Raw genomic sequence first — 24,742 nt, 5'->3', positions numbered from 1 at the left:
ACTAAACCAGACTGCTCACATCTTGTTTCTCCCTGACCTCACCTACCATCTCATAACCCATCCAACACAGCCTACATTCACCTCCATAATATCGCCCATTTCTACTCCTGCCCCAGCCCGTCCAGTGTTGAAAACCTCTTCCTTTGTTTACCACCAACTCAATCATTCCAGTGCCCTCCTGTCTGCCATCCTATCTTTCATCGACCATAATAAACTTTATCTCATCAAAAGCTCTGCAGTTTTTCTTCTAACTCGCACCATGTCACATTCAGCCATCACACCTGTCCTCGGTGACCTACACTGACACCAAGTCTGCCAATCCCATTGACTTTCAGATTCTTCTGCTGTTCTGAGGGACAGAATTAATCTCCACTTGGAGATGTAAGGATTAATCAAGGGCAGTCAACATGACTTTGTCAAGGGTAGATCATGTCCAACAAATTTGATTGAATTTTCCAAGATGGTGACTGGGTGTGTAGATGACGGCAGTTGATGTCGTCTCCATGGACTTCAGTGAGGCTTTTGACAAGCTCCCGCATGAGAGACTGATCAAGAAGATAAGATCCCATGGGATCCAGGGCAATTTGGCAATTTTGATCCAAAATTGGCTTTGTGGCAGGAGGCAGAGGGTGTTGGTCGAAGGATGTTTTTGTGACTGGAAGCCTGTGTCCAGTGGTGTACCGCAGGGATCGGTGCTGGATCCGTTGTTTGTAGTGTACATTGATGATCTAGATGGGAATGTGGGTGGTGTGATCGCGGATGACACATAAATTGGTGGTGTGGTAAATCGCGAGGAGGAAAGCCTTAGTTTACAAGGCGATATAGACTGCTTGTGCAGATGGGCAGAACTGTAGCAAATGGAATTTAACCATGAAAAGTGTGAGGTGATACATTTTGAGGACTAACAAAGGAAGGGAAGACACAATGAAAGGTAGGACACCAGAAAATACAGTCGACCAGAAGGACCTTGGGGTCATGTAGATAGGTCCCTGAAGACAGCAGGACAGGTAGATAAGGTAGTTAAGAAGACATATGGGAGTCTTGCCTTTATTTGCCGAGCAAGAGAGGTTATGATGGAGCTGTATAAAACACATTTTCAGCCACAGCAAGAGTACTGTGTACAGTTCTGTAGGAAGAATGGGCGGGATTCTCCCTTTTGGGGACGAAGTCCCCAAGCCCACCAGAAAACAGGCGAGAATCACTCCGAACTTTTCCCTCGAATGTCCGGGATGATTCCCTGTTTTCCAGGTGGCTAGCAGGGCGCCGGCGTTCGTCCCGCAGCTCTGGCTGCCAGAGGGGCCCTGCTGTACAGACTGCGCAAGCTGCGTATGCGCACGGCGGCCACAAACGGGTCCGCTCATGCGTAGGACGACCCACCTTGGCGCGGGCGCTGCCGACATGGCGGATCCACACAGTGGGCCCGCGCGGAGGACGGTAGGTCCCTCCCAGATCGAGATGGCCCGCCGATCGGTGGCCCCCGATCGCGGGCCTGCCCCCCCCCCCCCCCCGGAGTCAGATTCGCCCCCGCCCCCCCACCAGGACCGCAACCGCGGCCATGGGTCCCAGCTACCACAGGGTGGTACCACATGTAAACCATGCCACCGGGTGTTTGGTCGGTCGACCGCGGAGAATCGCCTTGGGGGCCTGTTCCAACGGCCCCCAACCAGCGCCGCGTGCGGGCCTGGTGGGTCCGCGGAGTATTGCGGAAGCGCCGTTGCGCCGGTTTTCCGGCGTGAACGGCTATTCTCAACCCCCGCGCCGAGCGCAATTCCGGTGCGGAGGGTCGGAGAATCCCGCCCAATGTGACTGCACTAGAAAGGGTGCAGGGGAGATTCACCAGGATGTTACCTGGGTTGGAACGTTTCAGCTATGACGAGAGGCTGTTAGGCTAAGGATGTTCTCCTTAGAGCAGAGAGAGCGGGAACCTGATTGAGGTGCAGAAAATTATGAAGGATGTAAATAGGAAGAAATATTTCCCTTAGTTGACGTGTCAATAACATTGGGCATAGATTTAAGGTAATGGGAAGAGATTTAGAGGGGATTTGAGGAAATATCTGTTCACCCAGAGGGTGGTGGCAATCTAGAACTCACTGCTTCAAAGGGTCAGAGAGATGGGAACCCTCACAATGTTTACGAAACACTTAGATGAACACTTGCAATGCCATAGCATACAAAGCTAGGGACCAGCTGCTGGAAAATGGAATTAGGATAGGTACTTGATTATCAGCACAGACACGATGGGCCGAAGGGCATGTTTCCGTGCTGTAAAACTCTATGACTGAAGTGCCTCACTCGCTTCCCCCCTCCCCACCTCTATGATCTCTTCCATTCCTGCAGCCCTGTGAGAAATCTGCGTTCCTCCAATTGTGGACTTTTGCACATCGTTTACGTTCCTTGCCCCACCATTGATGGCCATGTCTCCAGTTTCCTGAACTGTAAGCTTCGGAATCTCTGCGTCGCTTCCTCCCCTAAGATGCTGCATCAAACCTAGCTCTGAGACCAAGCTTGAGATCAAGCAAAATGTCTTAAGATCATGTTCATTGCTTGGTGTCATATCCTGTCTGTTCATGTTACCCCAAAAGAAAGACGCACATTTATACGGTACAATTCACAACCTCTGGATACCACAAAGTGTTTTGCAACCAATTAAATGTTCTTCTTCAAAATCGTGACATGGGATCTTGAACATACTCCTGAGAGGACTTCAATTTTATGTCTCATTCGGAACACAGCACTTTCAACCGTGCAACACCCCCTCAGTGTTGCGGAGGGGTGACAGCCTTGGCTTTTTTGTGCTCAAACTGTGGAGTAGGATTTGAATCCAGGAACCTGGTGACTCAGGGGTGACAGCCCTTCAATTGAACCACACTTTCGGGACAGTGGCACAGTAGTTAGCACTGCTGCTTCAGAGTGCCAGGGACCTGGGTTCGATTCCAACCTCGAGTCACTGGTGTTTTCAAACACTCCCCATGTCTGCGTGAGTTTCCTCCGGGTGCTCTGGTTTCCTCCCAGTCCAAAGATGTACAGGTTAGGTTGATCGGCTGTGCTAAATTGTCCCTTAGTGTCCAAACGGTTCGGTGGGGCAGGGCCTAGGTAGGGTGTTCTTTCGAAGAGTAGGTGCAGATTCAATGGGACGAATGGCTTACTTCTGCACTGTGCGGATTCTATGATTCTACTTGACACTTAAATCTGACTGAACATTCTCAATGGAGCTGCTGACTCCACTGGGACCAACCCCAGCATCTCGTTAATCCATCCAATCAGTAAGTAGCAAAACAGAACATACTGGACAATCTCAGGTCAGGAATGGTGTGCAGCATGGGCAGAGACTTAAATCGAGCGATTTCATGGCCCACGCCTGCCTGGAATTCCTTGTTCATGGGAACTAATTGCAATTCTCAATATACTCTTGAATGCTTCACCCGATGCCTGTGTCTATGTATTTACATCCTATGTATTTTCTTTTTATATACGGTATGATCTGTCTGAACTGTATGCAGAACAGTACTTTTCACCCCGTACATGTGACAATAAACAAATCGAATCCAATAGGTGGGTACCTCCAAAGGGGTTCATCACCTGGTGGCATAAAGTAGACACAAGCTGATCCGTTTGACGTATCTAATGTTCTACCGAATGAATTGGGGGTAATGTGGAAGTTTATTGGCAAGGGTGTTGAAGAAAAAAAGGGACTGCAATGCAGGGGGGGGGGGGGCAGCACTGTGGCTGGTGCCGCTGCCTCACACCGCTGGGGGTCACGGGTTCGATTCCGGCCTCGGCGGACTGCCTGTTCTCCCCGCGTCCGCCGCAGGCGTGGTCCGGCCGCTCCGGTCTTCCTCCAGCAGCCCAAAGACGCGCAGGTCAGGTGGGGCGGTGGGCATGGGGCCGGGCGCTCTTTCGGAGGGTCGGCGCAGACTCGATGGGCCTAACGGCCTCCTCCTGCACTGCGGGGAGGAAACGAGCTTCCCTTGGTGTATTTGCAACTTGCCCCCAAATGGATACAGGCACACCAGGGTTGGGGATGGATGGGGATGGGGGAGGGGTGAAGCGGTGTGACCACGCCCCCCCCCCGGTGGAGATCTCGCGAGACCCGGGGGCTGGGCCGAGAGTAGGAAGCCGCCATTTTCTGAATAAACTCCAGAGAGGGGAAAACAAGGCAGAAATGTTAGTTTCCACCTGGCGCCTGAGGCCCGGCTGCTGAAGAGCCACCGGCCGCTCGCGGGATTGATATTGTCTTTGATAGACGGCCGCTTCCCCCCCCCCCCCCCCCCCCAGCAGTCGTCCTCCTCCGTCCCGCGGCGGCCTCCTCTCGGTTAAAGAAAGCCACCCGGACATAATCATCCGTGCAGGCCCCGGCTCCGGGCGCCGTGCGGGGGGACGCGTTGAGCAGCCCCGAGCCGCACAGCTGCCTCGTCTGGTTCTCTTGTGGGGGAGGGAGGGAGGATTTTTCGATGCTCGGACTTTGATCAGCCCCCCCCCCCCCCCATAAGGGGGAAGGAAAACAATTCCAGCTCCTTATCGATCAGGACACCCCTCCCCCACCCTGAGCTCTGTGTCTCTCCCCCCCCCCCCCCCTTACACACACACACCCTCCCTCCCACCCTCTTTAGCGTTTGACGACCTCTTTCCCATGATCGATCAAAATGATGATAGAAAACCTTGACGCCCTCAAGTCGTGGCTCACCAAGACTCTGGAACCCATGTAAGTACAATAGTTTGCGCCACCCCAGTGTCATATGTTTAAAGATCTCACCGGCTACATGCTACTCCTCCTGGGTCTCTGACAAGTACGAGGAGTGTTGGTTTGGGCTGTTTTGTTGGTTGGTTGGGAACAATCGTCGATCCTAAAAGTAGCTCAACTCCATAGTTTAGCAGAGGTCTTTCTCTCGCCCACTACCTCTGCAAAACTGCTTCAGCGACCTGCCTTGTCTGCCCCATAGTTTTTTTTTCTGGAGGACTGGGGTTCGTACCTCCAACCGCGACAGCACATGGTGAGTGTTTTATGCGGCTGTCCTGCAGAGAGCATCCACATCTTGGGGTTTACGGTCTCTTGAGTGAGTACCCGATGCTTGGTAGAGCATGCATTTTGGGGTTTTCAGAAATAAAAATTGCATCGCCGCATCAAAACACACCGCAATCGCTGAAGGTAGTTAGTCGGATGCTAAACAGCACTCCAATTTAGGCAATTGTGTGGGTTGGCAAGCTTTCTTCGTCCTAACTTTTGCTGCGAGTGAGTCATCACCCATAGCACTACGAAAGCATTTCTAAACTACTACTGTAATTTGTACTTAACGACATTGAGGGCCTACCACTATACTGGTCGCTGGCGACATGTAGAATAGAATTTACAGTGCAGAAGGAGGCCATTCGGCCCATCGAGTGTGCACCAGCTCTTGGAAAGAGCACCCTACCCAAGGTCAACACCTCCACCCGATCCCCATAAACCAGTAACCCCACCCAACACTAAGGGCAATTTGGGGCACTAAGGGCAATTTATCATGGCCAATCCACCTAACCTGCACATCTTTGGACTGTGGGAGGAAACCGGAGCACCCGGAGGAAACGCACACATGGGGAGAACATGCAGACTCCGCACAGACAGTGACCCAAGCTGGGAATCGAACCTGGGACCCTGGAGCTGTGAAGCAATTAAGCTAACCACTATGCTACCGGCTATGGTACCGTGTACCATTCCTCGTTGCTATTTAAAATCCTAATCCTGTTTTAATCAAAGATCTTTACGTATTTATCAAAATTGAGCCATACTGCTTGAATGTACAGGGTAATTGTTGAACCCGAAAAATAGGATCATTTGCGTTATAATGCCTTTTTTTCTTCCAACACCCCTACTGCCTCTTCTCTCTTCCCCCCCCCCCCCCCCCCCAACAAAAAAAAACAATTCATTTTAGGGAAGGCTTGATTTGTTAAAATGTTAATTGGCTGCAGGTAAGTATTACATCTATGCACTACTTTCAGTCTTCACTGTTTTATGTTTCCTTCTTGTGGCTGCTGAAGTAGACCAAACTTAAATAATATTTCTACAGTACAATTTGCAAAATTATATTTCTACATTACAATTTGCAAAAAACAATCATTAAATATATTTTGGGTTGCAACACTGTTTTCCATCCTCTCCCAAGAACTGACAGTTCGTGTATTTTTGTACTTTTGATTTGTAAGTTTGTCTTTTTTAAATATTCTGCTGTAATGAATGCCACAGGTCTACAATATCTTCACCAAACATCTGTTTTTATCCTACTGAGGAATTGCAGAAAAAGAATGCAGATTTTTCTTCTCCATTGTCCTAACCTGTTCATTTTGTTTCTTCCTGTGGTTCTTTGACCACAATTCCGCTCCATGTTTCTGCTCGTGCTTACAGCAAAACTGTCGGTAGGATTCGTGTACTTGAAATGGGCAGATTTTAACATGTGTAGCACCAAATTGTAAAACTAATATGAACTCCTTTACTGAACTTGACGATGAAGCAGTACTCCAGTGACCGCTCACAAGAACTACAAAAGCAGTGGGTCACTGCTGCAGTAATGAAGATCAGGTCGTTTACAGTTACAAGTCAGCTGACACTGGCAGAACCAACTGCCGACTTGCATTCCTCAAAAGTTGAACTGTTTTCCAATGGGGCAGAATTAGAGAAGTTTCTAAAAGAATTTTATCACACCAGACTACTAAAACTGATACGGGATGGAAAAAAACATGCACATATTAGGTTGTTAAAATACCTGGTTGATCTCCCATGGCATTGCACAGTAAATTGTGCTAACTGGCACTCTAACAATCTCTATTAACCAGAGTTCTGGTGCGAATCGTCACTACTAACTCGAAGCAATTGCAAAGTACCTGTACCTATATACACCATTATTTTACACTTTAATCTACGGCATTATTTTATGCTTTAGTCTATGTTTCATTATATTGTTGAAGAATTGGGAGTAAATAGAATGCTACTCATTATTTCCCAAGTACTTGCACATTAGTTCAAGCTACAATTATTGCGCTGTATTTCATTAGTGAATGGAAATCCCTGTTGATCGATATTTCTGGTATCTGGCATTAACTGGGCATTTCTCATGCATGCTGGATAATGAGTTGACTGTACATGGCAAATTAGAGACTATGTTCTCCTCTCTCTCTCTTTCCTGCTCGCTTGCATTTTCGAATCTATCTCCCTATTTTGCTTTTTATTTAGATTTTTAAAAATGGGGGTATGGGACTTCACTTATTCCCCTCCCAGTCCCCAAACAAAATCCATCACTAATGAAACATTATGTGCACTGCAACAACTCATCAAGGTATCCTCCACTCTTTGCTCCACCATTATCTTATCTTGAACCATCCTCCATTCTCACTCCCACCTGCTCATTAGTGAGTGACGATCAAAAATAAATTCTTCACCTAACCTTGTTTCCTTTTCTGTTTGTTTCCCACTGAGGCCTCATTTGCTTTTATTTATATTACTCATTTTATAATTTAGATCACTTATAATAATAATAATCTTTTGAGTGTCACAAGTAGGCTTACATTAATTAAGTTACTGTGACAACACCTAGTCGACACATTACGGCGCCTGTTTGGGTACACTGAGGGAGAATTCAAAATGTCCAATTCACCTAACAAGCATATCTTTTGGGCCTTGTGGGAGGAAATCGGAGCATTCGGAGAAACCCACGCAGATACTGGGAGAATTTGCAGACTCCGCACAGACAGTGACCCAAGTGAGGGATCGAACCCGGGTCCTTGGTGCTGTGAAGCAACAGTGCTAACCACTGCTACTGTGCCCTTTCCTGGTTCCATTACGGTGGGCTACTGATGCTGTCCCACCTGCCATCAATTGCAAGAACCGTTTCCTTTAGATTAATGTCAGCAGAATTGAAGTCGCCCGTTTTGATTCTTTGATTCTTGACGTAATCTTTATTGTCACAAGTAGGCTTACATTGCAATGAAGTGACTGAAAAGCCCGTAGTCGCCACATTCCGGCGCCAATTCGGGTGCACAGATGAGAATTTTGAATGTCCAAATTACCTAACAGCACGTCTTTCGGGACTAGTGAAAGGAAACCGGAGCACCCGGAGGAAACCTGTGTAGACTCCTCACAGACAGTGACCCAGCAGGGAATCGAACTTGGGACCCTGGCGCTGTGAAGCCACAGGCTACTGTGCTACCATGCTGCCCTCACTTATGAATCTCTGGTTCCAAGCCCATCAATCTCCCCGAGACATTTGTTTTTTTTCCTGATTGTCGGCAGGGGATCTGTTCTGTCCGTCTGTGTCCCGTCCCGTCCCCCTGGAAAACGTGAGCTTACTTGGTCACAATGATGGGTTGGTAGCTTTACATGGTGTAGCCTGTGACATTTTGTTCCTTTGCAATGAGTAGTGACACTTAGCTGAAGGAAAGCATTAGAAACAATTTGTTAAACCTTTTGAATGCAGTCCATGGCCTGATCAGATTGCACAAAGGCAGAAAGTTAATTTGCTTTTTAGTTTGCATTGCTCTTGAGGTGTTTGACCCCCCTGTTTTATAATTACAGGAGTGACGCAGCACAAAGTTGATTTTCCTCTGGAATTGCTTACAGAAGTAAATTATATCTCCTCTGTGCAACTATCTTTGCTTTTTCACTGACCTTTGTGCCCCCCCCTTTGCTTCTGTTCCTCTTCTCGCTGGCTCTCACTTGTTGCTCAGTGTGTTCCTATTATGTCTTGACTTGCCCATTGTTTCTGTCTTGAAGCTGTGAGAGATTGCAATCAGATATAGCAACCATAAGAACAAAATACAGATGACCTGGTGTGGGAGGGAAGGGGATGGGAGGGTTTTGCATTGAGGCAATAAATATATGGGATACATTTTTAAAGAGATGGTTTTAAGATGGAGGAGAAAGATTGCAGTCTTAAGTTGGTGAACTCCATGTTGAATTCTGAGGGCTGTAACATGCCTAATTGGCAGATGAGATGCTGTTTCTGCAGCTTGTGTTGGGCTTCACTGGAGCCAAGGGCCAAGACAGACATGTGGACATGAGAGCGACGTGCTGAGTTAAAATGGCCAGCAGCAGGCAGCTTGCAGTCATGTTTGCAGGCGGACCGAGCGTGTTCCGCAAAGCGTTGCTTTTTGCAGTTTGCGTTTAGTCTTCCCAATGTAGAATAGACCGCATTGGGAGCAGCGAATGCAATGGACCAAATTGACGGAAGTGCAAGTGAAACACTGCTTAACCTGAAAGGAGTGTTTTGGTGTCTGAGTTGTGAGGAGGTAAAGGGGACGATGTTGCACCTTCTGCGATTGGCAATCACAGAAGGTGCAACATCTGCCCCTTTAACACCACCCTCCTCACCATTCAAGGCCCTAAGCATGGCCCCAACCTTCCTGTGTTTACCTTGTACCCGGAGTTAAAATGGTAAGAGCCAAGCGGGCTCTAAATGTTACCTCTGTTTCTCCTCCCCCACCCCGCCTACAGATGCTGCCAGGCCTGCTCTGTTTTCCCAGCATTCTCTGTTCTTGTTTTAGATTGTAGCATCCACAGTATTTTGCTTATTTCGGATTATTTTAATCGTTGACTTTGAATTTATGATGGTATTATACTGAGATACACTTCAGAAAATGTTCGCAAAATAGGGGAGTATTTCAGTGGTGCCTGCACTAATAATGGACACAATGACAAGGAAGTACGGCTGACTCTGTAATCCGAATCTCTTGGTCTACTTGTACTCCAAGTTTATTTTTTTTTAAATCAGTGGTGATGATCAATATAACCTTATCACTGTAATTGTCCCCAACCCCAGGTAGATTAGATGGTGTTCCATATCTGTGCAGAGTGGACAGGAAAGTGTGGGCATAGGTGGGTCAACGTTGCTGGGGGAGGGGGGGGTTTCTCCCGACTCTTAACAAGGTAAAATGCTCTTTGTATTAAATTTGAGCTGTTCCAGTCCACTAGTCCGTAGCAATTAGTTTTTTCCAATTAAGGGGCAATTTAGCATGGCCAATTCACCTACCCTGCACATCTTTTTGGGTTGTGGGGGTGAAACCCACGTAGACACGGGGAGAATGTGCAAACTCAACACGGACAGTGACCCGGGGTCGGGATTGAACCCGGGTCCTCGGCGCCGTGAGGCCTCCATGCTAACCACTGCGCCACCGTGCTGCCCTTGTCCATATTGCTATTATAGAATCTACAGTGCAACAAGTGATTTGGATTTTGTTTATTGTCACGTGTACCAAGGTACAGTGAAAAGTATTTTTCTGCAAGCAGCTCAACAGATCATTAAGTACATGAAAAGAAAAGGAAATAAAAGAAAATACATAATAGGGCAACAAAAGGTACACAATGTAACTACATAATACCGGCAACGGGTGAAGCATACAGGGGTGTAGTGTTAATGAGGTCAGTCCATAAGAGGGTCGTTTAGGAGTCTGGTAACCGTGGGGAAGAAGCTGTTTTTGAGTCTGTTCCGTGCGTGTTCTCAGACTTTTGTATCTCCTGCCCGATGGACGAAGTTGGAAGAGCAAGTAAGCCGGGTGGGAGGGGTCTTTGATTATGCTGCCCGCTTTCCCCAGGGCAGTGGGAGGTGTAGATGGAATCAATGGCATGCTTGGTCTATGCCAGTGTTTATATTCCACACTTGCCTCTGCCCCTGTGTTCCTCCATTTCATTCTTCTTCATGTATACATTAAGGCTATCCTGAGCCAATACTATATGCGTCAGTCACTTCACACGACTGAATTCCACATCTCGCCACTTTCTGTGCAGAGATTTCCTGGAAACTCTTTGTTTGATCTTTAGTTAGCTACATTATCCCATATTTATTGCTCCTGATTCTGGACTCCATCACAAATATCTCTGTTCCGTGCAAACTTTTCATCATTTTAAACACCTCTATCAGTTTTCCTCCAACTTCTGTGGAATTATTTGTGTCCCATCAATTCTCCTAACATCCTCTCTGCACTTCCATGTTTCAGTGTTTCAGCCTGAATTTACCACTTTTGCAGTCATTACTCACTGAAACCGATAGCAACTTCAGAAGTTAGCACACATGCAGTATAATGCAGAGGTTTGTGTGCGTTATTGGTTCTCTGCTTCCTAATAGGGTGTTCTTCTGAGACAACCCCTCCCAGATGTGAATGGGAATAAGTTGAATTAATGAGAACTTCCACTCATGCGCTGTTAATCTTGCTGTAGAAACCCATAACTCCCCCAGCTCTGTTTTCTGTTCTGCAACTATTTATCAGCCAACTTTGCTACCTGGCTTCAACTCCAAATACACAGTTTGTTGTGCACACCTTTTTAAAAAATAAATATTTGTTTAAAAATTTTAACATTTTAATAGTTAAAAATATAACTCTTAGAACATTTACCAAACAAAACTAACCCAAAATAAAACAAAACCCCAGGCCCCTCACTAGCCCCCCTCGGAGAAAATTTCACCTTCCCTCCTTCTCCAAATACAAGAATTCCATTTGATTCCCCCAGCCATACCGAGGCACAGGGTGAAGAAACTGACCTCCACCCCCAACAGGACCCACCTGGGTGTGATCAACGGGGTGAAGCCCAATATATCTGCCCGCACTCCCAGCTGCAAGTCTGACAGCCCGAATATGGCACCCAGGGGACTGGGCTCTAAATCCATATGTAGAATTGCCGACATGGTGCTGAAGAACAACTCTCAATACTTCTTCAATTTTGGGCAAGGAAAAATGTGTACATGATTGGCTGGGCCCCTCCCATACCGCTCACAAATATTCTCCACCCCCTCAAACAACCGACTATTCCTCGATATTGTCAGGTGTGCTCTGTACACTACCTTTAGCTGTATCAATCCCAGTCTTGTACGTATGAAAATGAAATGAAAATCGCTTATTGTCACAAGTCGGCTTCAAATGAAGTTACTGTGAAAAGTCCCAGTCGCCACATTCCGGCGCCTGTTCGGGGAGGCTGTTACGGGAATTGAACCGTGCTGCTGGCCTGCCTTGGTCTGCTTTCAAAGCCAGCGATTTTGTCGCAAAGCCACGTGAAGTTGAGATGCCCTATCCTTCTCCCAAATCCTCCCATAAACCCCTCCCCAAATCACCGACTACAACCCCTCCAGCAACAAGGAGGGCGGTGCTACCGGAATAGCCAGGTAGACCTTTTTCACAAAATCCCACACCTGCGTGTACCTGAAACCCTCCCCTCGCGGCACCCCAAACTTCACCCCAACTCCTCCAGACTCTTAAACCATCCTTCTAAGAGCAGGTCCTTTATTTCCATCGTCCCTTGCTTAAACCGATGGTTCCCCTGTATTGGCATCAACTTCGACCCTGCCCCCAACTTCAGCAAGTGCTGCCGAAAGTGCCTCCATGTTTTTAGCGTGGCCACTACCACTGGACTCCGTGAATACCTTCCCGGGGGCAAACAGAAGCGGTGGCATTTCTGTTTTTTAAAAAAAAATTAAAAATAAAAATTTTTTTTTTAATAGTAACCAATTATTTTTTTCCAATTAAGCGGCAATTTAGCGTGGCCAATTTTTGGGTTGTGGTGGTGACACCCACGCAGGCACTGGGAGAATGTGCAAACTCCATAGTGACCCAGGGCCTGGATTCAAACCCAGGTTCTCAGCGCTGTCTGCAGCAATGCTAACGCGGTGGCATTGCTAGCGGCCGCAACCCTGGTCCCTTACAAAAACCTACGTCCATCTTCGGCCACAAAGCCTCCGGGCCGGAGAAACGCTGCAACCGCCACGCCGCCCGAACGCCGGCGCACGCTTCTCCGAGGTGTGGAGAAGAGTCCCACCGGCACCATCCACGCCTGGTTGCTGCCGGCGGAAACTCTGCGCGTAGGGGGGGGAGAGGGGCCCTGATGAGGTCTGGCCCGCGATCGGGGTCCACCGATCGGCGGGTTGCCCCCTTCTCCCCCGGGCTCTGTTGGACGGCCAGCCCCTGAACCCTCACGCCATGTTGTGTCCGGGCCGGCGCGCTGAAGAATCCCCCACGCATGCGCGGGTTGGCGCGCCGGCCATTTGGTGCCGGGAAGGGAAGCTGGAGCGGCGTGAACCGCTCCAGCGCTATGCTGGCCTCCTAGGGGGGCCAGAATTGGTAGTCTCCGTGCCCGTTTCGTGTCGCCATTAAACGTGCCGGCGTTCACGACGGCTCGAACACACTGTCTCCACTTCGGAGGATCGCGCCCTCTGCGTCCCGACTCCAGAACCACATTTTCTCCGCTTTCGCCACACAGTGATAGTATCACAAGTTCGGGCAAAGCCCCCACCCCCAACTGTCACACTCTCTGGAGCACTGTGCTCCTAATCCTTGCTACCTTACCGGCCCAACAAACGACAAAATCAGCTTCTCCACCCCATAAACAAAATTTATGGCAAAAAGACCAGCAGGCAATGAAACAAGAATAAAAATCGTGGCAAAATGTTGATCTTAACCCCCTGCACCCAGCCTGCCAATGATGGGAAAGGCTATCCCATCTCAGCAAATCTGCCTTGACCCTGCCCACCAAACTCATGAAGTTCAACTTATGGAGCCAAGTCCAGTTCTGAGCCAGCTGCACTCCCATATACCTAAAGTTGCTGTCATCTGAAATGGCCAACTCCCGCCCTGGAGAAAATACCACGAAAAACTCATTTTTTCCCGAAATTATCTTGTAGCCTGAAAATGGCCCAAATCGCCTAAATATCCCCCACTGAAGAGGTGGACAACAGCAGATCATCAACGTGCAGGGGCATCCTATGCTCCAAGCCCCTCCCCCACCTCACTATTCCCCTCCATTTATCCAAGCACTTCAGCGCAATGGCCAAGGGCTTTATTGCCAGTGCGAACAGAAGAGGGGACATGGGGCATCCCTGCCTCATTCCCCTGTGCAGAGGAAACTACCCTTAATTCATCTCATTTGTACGCACGCTCGCCATCGGGTCCTCATACAACAGTTTCATCCAAGCCACAAACTTGGGCCCAATCCCAAACCTCTCCACCACCACAAATAACTCCACTCGACACCATCAAATGCTTTCTCTCCATCCAGCGCCACCACCTCCAACTCCTTCCGTTATGGAGAAAGAAACACATTCGACAGATGCCGCACATTAGATGACAACTGTCTCCCTTCCCGAATCCGGTCCCGGTGCCTTACCTGTCTGCATCTTCCCTGTAGCTGCCCACCCTTTGCTCCCGTTCGCTAGCCAATTTGCATCTGCTAGTGCGGCGGCCCCAGCTAGAGCCCCCTCTGCCATATAGTAAAAACAAAACAACACCCTAACCCCCCACACCCAAACCTTCCACACTCCCAACACAATAATCCCTTTAAACAAAAGCAATAAATCCTAACCAATAAACCACAAATCATCCCCTCCCAAACACCACTTAACAACAAAAAAATAACAAATATAAATAAAAAACCAGCAACAATGCCAAAAAACCCAAAATTCAGTTCCAGTTCTTTAGCTTTCATGAACGCCCATCTCTCCTCCGCCATCTCAAAATACTAGTCTCTGGAGTTGTGTGATCCTCCGCTTTGCCGGTAGACCACCCCAAACTTCTCGTTGGTTTTATACAATGCCGCCTTCGCCCGATCGAAGGCCACATGCCTCGCCAGATCCACCTTGAGATCCTGGTATGTACATGTATCACCACTTTCACACATCTCCTTGTTTCAGCTTCGCCCATCACAGAACCTTCTCTTTCACCTGATAGCTGTGGCAGCAGGCAATCATAGCCCAGGTGGCTCATTCGCCTTTGATTTCAGCTGGAGTGACAGGTGGGCCCTGTCCAACTCGTAGAGGGAGGGGTCCTGCTCCTCCCCCATCAACTTGGCAAACATCTCCGCAAAGTATTCTGTAGGCCTCTGGCCCTCCAGTCCCTCAGGCAGTCTCATGATCCTTAGATTCTGTCTTCATGACCTGTTCTCCAGGTACTCCACCTTAGGTCTCAGCCCTTTTTTACTCTCCAGCACACTTCGCAGCTCTTCTCCTATCGAAGTGAACTGGTCGTTGTGCTGCGACAATGCCTCCTCCACCCCCGTCAACAGCTCTCCTTGTTCCCGCACCGCCGTTGTCATCTTTGTCAAAGCGTCCTTCATCTGGGCAACAGTTTATCCACCCACTCCTTGAGCGAGGTCGTCATTTCCATTTGATGCTTATCAAAAGTGTTTTGAAAACAGCCGCTCAAACTCCCTGCCTTCACTTTTGTCAACTTATCCATCGTAATGGGCGGTGGCCCCACTAGGCGAACTTACCCCCGCCACCTTTCCTCCTGCTGAACTCTCCACCAAACTTGCCGGTAGACTTTGCTCGCCCCTTTTTTCCCCTGTATTATTTTTCTGGGTTTTCAACGTCCTTTAGTTGCCTTAAGCTTTCCCATAAATGATCGGATTAAATTTTTCCCCAAAACTGGGTACCAAGGGCCAAAAAACAAAGACTCTAGCAGGAGCCACCAAACATGCGACCTCCACCTACAAACTGTCACTGGGAGTCCAGTCGTGCACATCTTCTATTATAGTGGTACGAGGAAAACGTGGGAGGAGTGAGATTTGTTGAATTGCTCTTACAGAGAGCCGGGCCGTGTGGCCACCTTCTGTGCTTTAACTGTTCTTTGATTCTATATTTAAAATTTATATATATATATATCACATTCATGAGATTGTGCCACTGCACATCATACCTTCATGTCTGTTTTTGACCGGGTAATCTGCAGACTTTTGTTTTTGCAATGACCTGGATATAATCTCACAGTTGAAACTTTCTGCAGTATGATTAGTTGATTCAAACTTTCATCATGTACCTCCACTCATTTTAGTTGTGACTTGGGGAAAATTAGTAAGCAAACTTGCATTGACAAAGCACCTTTCCACTACATCCATTAGGCAAAAGCTTTTGTTATACTTTCCAATACTAATTGCAATCTTGTCATCATAGTCAAGAGAATGTATACAAATAGAAATGGCAATGACTTTTTTTTAAAATTAGTTTTATAATTTTTACAGAATGCAACAAACTTTCAGAACACAAACTGGTAAAGTACAGAACAATTATTTCTGCAAACATAGGAACAGAGAAAGACAGGATAATTTCAGAACAATGGTCCTTAAGAACCACCACTTCTGATTACACAATAGATCGCGAGGATGGGGAAGAGGGAAGAAGATCGAGCCATACACACATGGTAAAATTACATTACAAGATTCACACATTCATGTATAGCGAGATCAAGACTTGCAATTAGGCTCATGGAAAGCCTTGCAAGAGCAGTTTAGGCAGAGGGGAGCCCATACATTTGAGATGGGGTCCCACACTTTACAGGATGTAGCCGACTTCGAACGGAGATATAATCCATAACTATTTAATGCCAATTCTGAATCGAAGGATACTTGCCACTAATACAGTAGTAGACATTTTTTGGAGCTGCAGAAGTTAGGATGTTATGTCGCCTTTTTCATTAGCTTCAAAAATTCTATCTGGAAGGCCAAGAATTAGGAATATAGGATCAATTTCCAAGGTCGTGCCAATTATCATCTTGAGCTCCTTAACTGCACCAGACCAATAGGATTGAATCTTGACACAGGACCCATACACAGTATATATATAAAATCACCCTCGACTACCATGCACTTGAGGGGCAGCGGGGAAATAGCAAGATCAAACCAGTGTTTCAAATTCGATGTGACTTGCAAATGGCGCAGAACATGAACTGAGTCTCCTTTATCCTGTTCCATGTCCAGTATATTGGCACAATCCCATATATTACCCCATGTTTCCATATCAATGTTGGTTGCCAAGTCTCTCCCAAAATTGCAGGGTACCCAATATACTCAGGATCTAGATCACGAGGTATTATCAAACTTGCCAGTTAACTGCTTGGGCTCTGCAGAAGTCAGGATTTTCTTCCACCAGGGAAACAGAATTTGCAAGATGCATCGTTGTCTTATTAAGGATAAAGTCAAGTTGCAGATACTTAAACAAGGATGTCTCAGAATGTCAAATTGTTGGCGTAGCTGCTCAAAGGATGACTAGGAGGTACTACTGAACACCTCTCCCAGCCTACAAATGCCTCTATCTCTCCAAATATGAAACCCATGTTCCATGAGACCTGGTGGGAAGTCCTGAATGGGAGAGAAAGTGGAAGTCGATTTTAGATCTCTGACGGACCAACCTCCACACTCAAGAGTGTTAATGATTTTTTGGCCACCTAGCAGAGCTCGATCTGAAGTTCCCGACAACAGAACCTGTAAAAGATACACCAACTGGCCTGCTTCAATATTGAGCCAAATGGAAGCGAGGTCCCCTCTAACCTAGTCAAGTGAACCTAAGCTGAGAGGCTAATTGGTACATAGTATCATCCTCAGACCCCCTTTAGAACCTGGGATCTGCAACTTGGCCAACTTCAAAATGAGGTTTGCGTTTTATTTAAATCACAGCATCTTTGAAGTTACTGAAGTGACAGTATACAGCAGGTTGACTGCTGTACTGGGGAGAGGCAATAACTCTTGTTTTGTAAAAGATTCTTGATTTACTTTGGCTCTCAGTTATTACATTTTTACAAATGATTAAGAATGACCTATGTACCCCAAGAGAAAGGAGGGCAGGAGAAGTTGATATCTAGCCTATTTACACTAATATCTTTGAAGGATGATCCCTTCAAAACTGAAACCTTTAACAAAATAAGACGTTTCTACTCTAAAAATGTGTACTCCCAATGTATTTCAATACATTATTGTTCAAAGAACATTAGTATGGGCTTTTAAGTATTTTTCTGCATGTGTTCTGTTGCAGATGTGATGCAGATCCATCCGCGCTTGCTAAATACGTTGTTGCTTTGGTAAAGAAAGATAAAACTGAGAAGGAGTTGAAGGCACTGTGTGTTGACCAATTAGATGTCTTCCTACAGAAAGGTATAGTAAAGAACATCTTGCATACAAAAACAACTTAATTTTTAAAATGTTAGCGTTGGAGCAAAAGAAACTCTGAACTATACCTAGAGATATTCATGCAGTTTTAAATCAATGTATAGAAAAACAAAATACTGCAGATGCAGGAAATCCAAACTGGCAGCAGAAAACGCAGTACATACTCAGCGAGTCTGGTAGCATCTGTGGAAGGAGAAACAAGTGAAGCATCCGGTCAAAAACCTTTCATCCCATTTAAAGATACATCAGTTTTTAAGCAAGACAGGCACAATGGCAAATGGGATGATGGTGCAAGGCATGCCGGAAGAGAAGAAACCAGTCTAGAGGGGGTATAAATGAGAATATAGAGTCAGCACCAACAGCTGTTTGAAAAAATGCAGTCAAGGTGGGAATGAGCCAATATTTGCTATAAGCTATCTTGACTCTGTTTTTTCATGCCCTGCTTCCTGTAAGGATTCCTCTCATCCAGTTTCTTGGTCTCTGTTGCATCTGTTCGTATGATGCAACCTTCCGTACCAGCAGTTCTGATATGTCTTCGTTCTTCTTCAACTGGATTTCGCTGCACTGTGGTTGACAACTGTGGCTGTTCCATTTCGCAAACCTATGTTCTCTTTCTTTTCCACCCCACTACAGAAACATGATAAAGATCCCCTTATCCTTACCTCCCACCCCACCAGCCTCCACATTCGTCACATTATCTGCTGCCATCTCCAACAAGCACATCTACCCCAAACCTTCCCTTTTCACCATTCCAAAGAGAAGGTTATCTCTGCGACATTTGTACTGCAAAAGCCTGGGTCTTTTAATCCAGTGGGAGAATTGTACATTCAAGCAACTAGCTCTTGGTGGGGGGGGGGGTTCTGTCACTTCAATAAGGAAGCTTGATACATCAGTGTGACTGTCCTGGTCTCATGATATCATTGATGATCTGCATGAATGCAAACTGAAAAGGATCCTAATATGAACAGTAGTGCAGTGGTTAGCACAATTGCTTCACAGCTCCAGGGTCCCAGGTTCGATTCCCAGCTTGGGTCACTGTTTGTTCGGAGTCTGCACATTCTCCTCGTGTCTACGTGAGTTTCCTCCGGGTGCTCCAGTTTCCTCCCACAGTCCAAAGATGTGCAGGTTAGGTGGATTGGCCAAGCTAAATTGCCCTTAGTGTCCCAAAAGGTTAGGTGGGGTTACTGGGTTACAGGGGATAGGTTGGAAGTGTGGGCTTAAATGGGGTATTTTTTCCAAGGGCCGGTGCAGATTCGATGGGCTAAATGGCCTCCTTCTGCACTGTAAATTCTATGATTCTATGAAAGTGGCTTGCAGACACCTTGAGCCATTTTTCAATTAAAAGACCAGTGATATCAGTCTGGTCTGTCAAGTGCTTGCGTTTGTTTGTTTAAGGCAGTATATTTGCGTAGAATGGCAAGAGCTTTATTCCAATCTCTTGTCTGCTTTATCTAACTTGAGTACCTAAAACAGAATTGCACTGTTTTTGGACACAGCCATCTTTTGCCATGAGCACAATCAGACCAGCTATACATATCGCTACCCCAACTTTTACAAAGAACAAAGAAATGTACAGCACAGGAACAGGCCCTTCGGCCCTCCAAGCCCGTGCCGACCATGCTGCCCGACTAAACTACAATCTTCTACACTTCCTGGGCCCGTATCCCTCTATTCCCATCCTATTCATGTATTTGTCAAGATGCCCCTTAAATGTCACTATCGTCCCTGCTTCCACCACCTCCTCCGGTAGCGAGTTCCAGGCACCCACTACCCTCTGCGTAAAAAAAAAACTTGCCTCGTACATCTACTCTAAACCTTGCCCCTCTCACCTTAAACCTATGCCCCCTAGTAATTGACCCCTCTACCCTGGGGAAAAGCCTCTGACTATCCACTCTCTCTATGCCCCTCATAATTTTGTAGACCTCTATCAGGTCTCCCCTCAACCTCCTTCGTTCCAGTGAGAACAAACCGAGTTTATTCAACCGCTCCTCATAGCTAATGCCCTCCATACCAGGCAACATTCTGGTAAATCTCTTCTGCACCCTCTCTAAAGCCTCCACACCCTTCTGGTAGTGTGGCGACCATAATTGAACACTATACTCCAAGTGTGGCCTAACTAAGATTCTATACAGCTGCAACATGACTTGCCAATTCTTATACTCAATGCCCCGGCCAATGAAGGCAAGCATGCTGAATGCCTTCTTGACTACCTTCTCCACCTGTGTTGCCCCTTTCAATGACCTGTGGACCTGTACTCCTAGATCTCTTTGACTTTCAATACTCCTGAGGGTTCTACCATTCACTGTATATTCCCTACCTGCATTAGACCTTCCAAAATGCATTACCTCACATTTGTCCGGATTAAACTCCATCTGTCATCTCTCCGCCCAAGTCTCCAAACAATCTAAATCCTGCTGTATCCTCTGACAGTCCTCATCGCTATCCGCAATTCCACCAACCTTTGTGTCGTCTGCAAACTTACTAATCAGACCAGTTACATTTTCCTCCAAATCATTTATATATATATACTACAAAGAGCAAAGGTCCCAGCACTGATCCCTGTGGAACACCACTGGTCACAGCCCTCCAATTAGAAAAGCATCCTTCCATTGCTACTCTCTGCCTTCTATGACCTAGCCAGTTCTGTATCCACCATGCCAGCTCACCCCTGATCCCATGTGACTTCACCTTTTGTACTAGTCTACCATGAGGGACCTTGTCAAAGGCCTTACTGAAGTCCATATAGACAACATCTACTGCCCTACCTGCATCAATCATCTTAGTGACCTCCTCGAAAAACTCTATCAAGTTAGTGAGACACGACCTTCCCTTCACAAAACCGTGCTGCCTCTCACTAATACGTCCATTTGCTTCCAAATGGGAGTAGATCCTGTCTCGAAGAATTCTCTCCAGTAATTTCCCTACCACTGAAGTAAGGCTCACCGGCCTGTAGTTCCCGGGATTAGCCTTGCTACTCTTCTTAAACAGAGGAACAACTTTGCACTTTTTTAAAAAATTCAGTTTAAATTCCAAGTTTTGTTTTAATAATGACATCTGCAGTCTAGATCCACTGTATGCTTTATCATATGAATTCATGGAGCATTAATTTTATCACAATACTCCATTGATCTGTGTAGTTCTCCCAATTGCAGTACTTGTTCCTTATGATTATGCTTTCAGCTGTATTTTCAGAATCGTTATTAGTGTCACATGTAGGCTTACATTAACACGGCAATGAAGTTACTGTGAAAAGCCCCCTAGGTATTATGGCTCAGCTCTTTGCATTTATTTTCTGTGTGACCATTAGAGTCTAATTTTCCTGCTTCCCCATTGTTTTTTCCAGGAACCTACTTAATTTCCCTGCAAATCTATTGTCTCCATTTAAAATGTAATCCAAGTGAGCTGGTTCTGTTTTTCACATATCACTTTCCCATATACTTTTGCAGCATTAAAGAAGTTGTTAAAATTAAGGATTTGAATTTAGTCTGGTTTGGATAGATTGAAAAAGATTGGATGAAAAGATGAAAGGTCAAAGAGTTATGTTAGATGACCAGAAGTCTGATACTCTACAGCATTTTGCAAAGAAGGTTCGCAGATTGTCAGTTACAGAAGGTGAATTGTTAGTAGCTTTGTTTTGAGCGTGTATGTAGGCTCAGTCTTGCGTAGCTTTTTAAATTGCCTGTGGCGGGGGAGGGGGGGGGGGGGGATTGAAAGGAATTTCCCAGAGCTATTCCCAAGTTTGTTACAGGATTGCTTCTGCTTTTGCATGGTTGGGGGATTAGTCACATTTTCACTGTACTTGGTTGGTGGGCCTGAGGGTCTTTTCTTGCACTTGGATGCATTCTAACAAATGAATATATCATCCGCTTGTGGCACGTGAGAATTTGTTGCTCCATAGAAGCTAACTATCACCAAGCAGATGTGTTCATGGCCCCAGATGGCACAGTGGTTAGCACAGCTGCCCCACAGCGCCAGAGACCCGGGTTAAATTCCGACCTCGGGTGACTGTGAAGTTTGCACATTCTTCCGGGGTCTGCGTGGGTTTCCTCCGGGCGCCCTGGGTTCCTCCTACAGTCCAAAGGTGCAGGTTAGGTGGTTTGGCCATGATAAATTGTCCCTTAATGTCCAAAAGGTTAGGTGGGGTTACGGGGATAAGGTGGAAGCGTGGGTTTAAGTAGGGTGCTGTTTCCAAGGGCCAGTGCAGATGATGGGCTGAATGGTCCCCTGCACTGTAAATTCTATGATTCTAACCTAATTCCAAATTTTTTTTTAAAAAGCTTAAATGTAAACGATGGAACTACTTAGAATTATGTTTTGAGTTGGTTACTGTTACATCAGTAGTTATATTTTCTGTTGTAAGATGTTGACTGGTGTATTTTAAAATCATCTGTCCAGATCATGAATATTAACTTGGTCTTTGCGTGAATCTCAAACTCTGGTAGTGCATACCGCAGCCTATATGCAGATCAAAATTCTGCCAGCTGTTCAGTCCAAGTAATTGGTCAAATCAATGCAAAAGATCAGGAAAATTTAAGCACATGCCCAAAATCGCTTGGTTTTAGATTTTTCCTGACTGTTATGTGGTGGCTTAAAATTCACTTTTCCCAGATTATGCTCTGCCCACAACATTGCTCAGGTTTCCGCTGAAGCATCGGTAAGGAAAAGTATAGCAGCCACTGGTAATTTTAAAAAGATATTGCATTTGCATTTTGAACTGTGAAGAGGATAGTACAGAACTTCAAAAGCCTATCAACAGGCTGGTGGAATTGGTGAACAATGAATAGTGATGTCTAACACTGAGATGTGTGAAGCAATAGTTGAACTTTTTTTTCAAAGGCTCTTGAGATTTCCTTTTTGGTTTTCAGGTGCTCCTCTTTCATTGTCACTAACTCCTTTAGCTAATATAGTCACACAGTTACATTACCTGTTGTATTTGTGTTTGTATTTGGACTCTCAGAAGTAGAATTACAAAAAAATCATCTAGCTCCTCAAATACTACCACCCCTCCATTAAACCTAAAGCCACAACAGATAGAAGAAAGCATGAATTTGCAAGACACAATAGTTATTTAAATTGACACAAGATGTTCGCAACAAAAATTTATTAAAAAATAAGCAACACACTTCTACACACAGCACACCATTACCCTAAATACTTTTTCCGCAGACTGGTGAAATTACAGCTAAGCATTTCCGTTGTGTATAGGCAAAAAGCTGGAAGATTTTAACCAGGCAGGTACTACCATTTTTACTGCACCACAGATCTCCATCTCAGATTTAAATTTAACAGTTGAACTAGCATTAATATGGATTTGTCATCAATTGTTGCTGGTGGAAGAGAATTCCAAACTTCTCTACCCTTTTGTATGCACAAGTGGCAACCTAATTTCACTCAAAAGATGTGGTTTTAATTTTTGGATTTGCTCCCTAGTCCTAGACTCCCCCAAATTTAGCTAATTGCATTTCTTCATCACAACAATGAATGCGCTTCTGAAGTGTTTAATTGACTATAAAGTCCTTGGGGATGTCCTGAATGCATAAAAAACACTAAAAATGAAAGTCATTCATTATTGTTTGGGATCCTGGTATATGTAAAATGTTTGTCTCTAACACAATCGCTGCACCTCAAATAATTTTGTGTGAAACACTTTAGAGTGTGAAAGCACAAATGCAACTCTTCTGAAATAAAATTTCAATATTAAGTTATATAATTAACACTGGTCATTCACTACATTTTCCCCTAAAGGTAGCTCCTAGACTTCTGCGACTTTAAGTTGGAGATTTCACATTAATTTGCAAGCAATTCATTCCCTCAAAGACTTCCTAGTTCCCAGTTAGCTTTGTATCTCTTTTGTTGCGGGGTTTAAAAATATTTTCTCCCCTTTTATAGCCTCCCCTCCTTTTGTAGCCTTGTCTTGGTCTCGTATATGTATATATATATGTATAATACACGCACGCGTTAATTGGTGAACAAAGAAGACTGATTCGACTTCAACCAGAGTATTGTGTCCAGTTCTGGGTACCACTCTTTCATTAAAGATATGAAAACATTAAAGAGAGTGCAGAAAAGATTCATCACAATGGCCCCAGGGATGAGGAACTTCAGTTATGTTGGAAGATTGGAGAAGCTGGGACTCTTTTTTTTTTTTTCCTTGGAGAAAAGAAGACTGAGCGGAGATTTGATAGAGGTATTCAAAATCATGAGGGATCAAGATAGAGTAGGTAGAGAGGGAAAATGTTCCTATTGGTGAAGGGTGGATAAAACGCAGATTTAAAGCAATTGAAAGAAGCAGTGACAAAATGATGAAAGCCTTTTTTACACAAATGGTTTGGACCTGCAATGCATTGGTTGAGGCATGCTCAATCGAAGCATTCTTGAGCGAAAAAGACTGTCTGAAAAGGAAGAATACCCAGTGTTGAGGAGAGAAAGTGAGAGAGTGGCATGAGGGAAATTGCTGTTACGGAGAGCTGGCACAGACATGACAGGCTGAATGGCCTCCTGCCTTAACAGTTCAGTAATTCTAAAATTCTGATATCAAAGATTGTTGCATTTGCAAGGAAGCTGACTAATGTATTCCAAGGAAAGTAGTAAATGGTTGCATATGGTTTTTATAATTTTCAGTGATTTTTAATCAAGCAATTCATTCACGGGCTGATAAGTGTCTAAGTCCATTTTTAGGCTGTTCTTAAATACATGAATCAATATTGTAATGGAAAGGAAAGAAAATAATGTCAGCTGCCTGCTTGCTTTTTTGTCGAAGAAAGATGTTACATTTGTGATTATGTAGATCCATTTTTAAAAAAAATGTTTTTATTCTCCATTTTCACATTTTCCTTCAAAATTTACACCCCACCCACAAAC

General features: G+C 45.6%; 1 protein-coding gene and 1 long non-coding RNA gene across 6 annotated transcripts in view; one reads left to right on the top strand and one right to left on the bottom strand.

Moving 5' to 3' along the window:
• The window catches only part of rbm26 (RNA binding motif protein 26), a 123,144-nt gene that overhangs the window by 7,521 nt on the left and 90,881 nt on the right, over positions 1 to 24,742 (top strand). For 4 of the 5 annotated variants that reach the window (XM_072476208.1, XM_072476209.1, XM_072476210.1 and 1 more), the window contains exon 3: positions 17,748 to 17,866. In XM_072476208.1, the coding sequence (XP_072332309.1) occupies positions 17,748 to 17,866 (119 nt within the window). Of the gene's footprint in view, positions 1 to 4,125; positions 4,703 to 17,747; positions 17,867 to 24,742 lie in introns of those variants that run through there. The other variant, XM_072476211.1, reaches the window with a different exon arrangement.
• The window catches only part of LOC140391566 (uncharacterized), a 35,718-nt gene that overhangs the window by 5,931 nt on the left and 5,045 nt on the right, over positions 1 to 24,742 (bottom strand). The window contains exon 2 of the long non-coding RNA XR_011935108.1: positions 8,636 to 8,740. This is a non-coding gene — a long non-coding RNA (uncharacterized lncRNA). The remainder of the gene's footprint in view (positions 1 to 8,635; positions 8,741 to 24,742) is intronic.

This window comes from Scyliorhinus torazame, chromosome 15 (genome assembly GCF_047496885.1).
Source record: "Scyliorhinus torazame isolate Kashiwa2021f chromosome 15, sScyTor2.1, whole genome shotgun sequence".
Taxonomy (NCBI): Eukaryota; Metazoa; Chordata; class Chondrichthyes; order Carcharhiniformes; family Scyliorhinidae; genus Scyliorhinus; species Scyliorhinus torazame.
The sequence above is the reverse complement of the archived record's forward strand: the minus strand, read 5'-3'. Positions and strand labels throughout refer to the sequence as shown.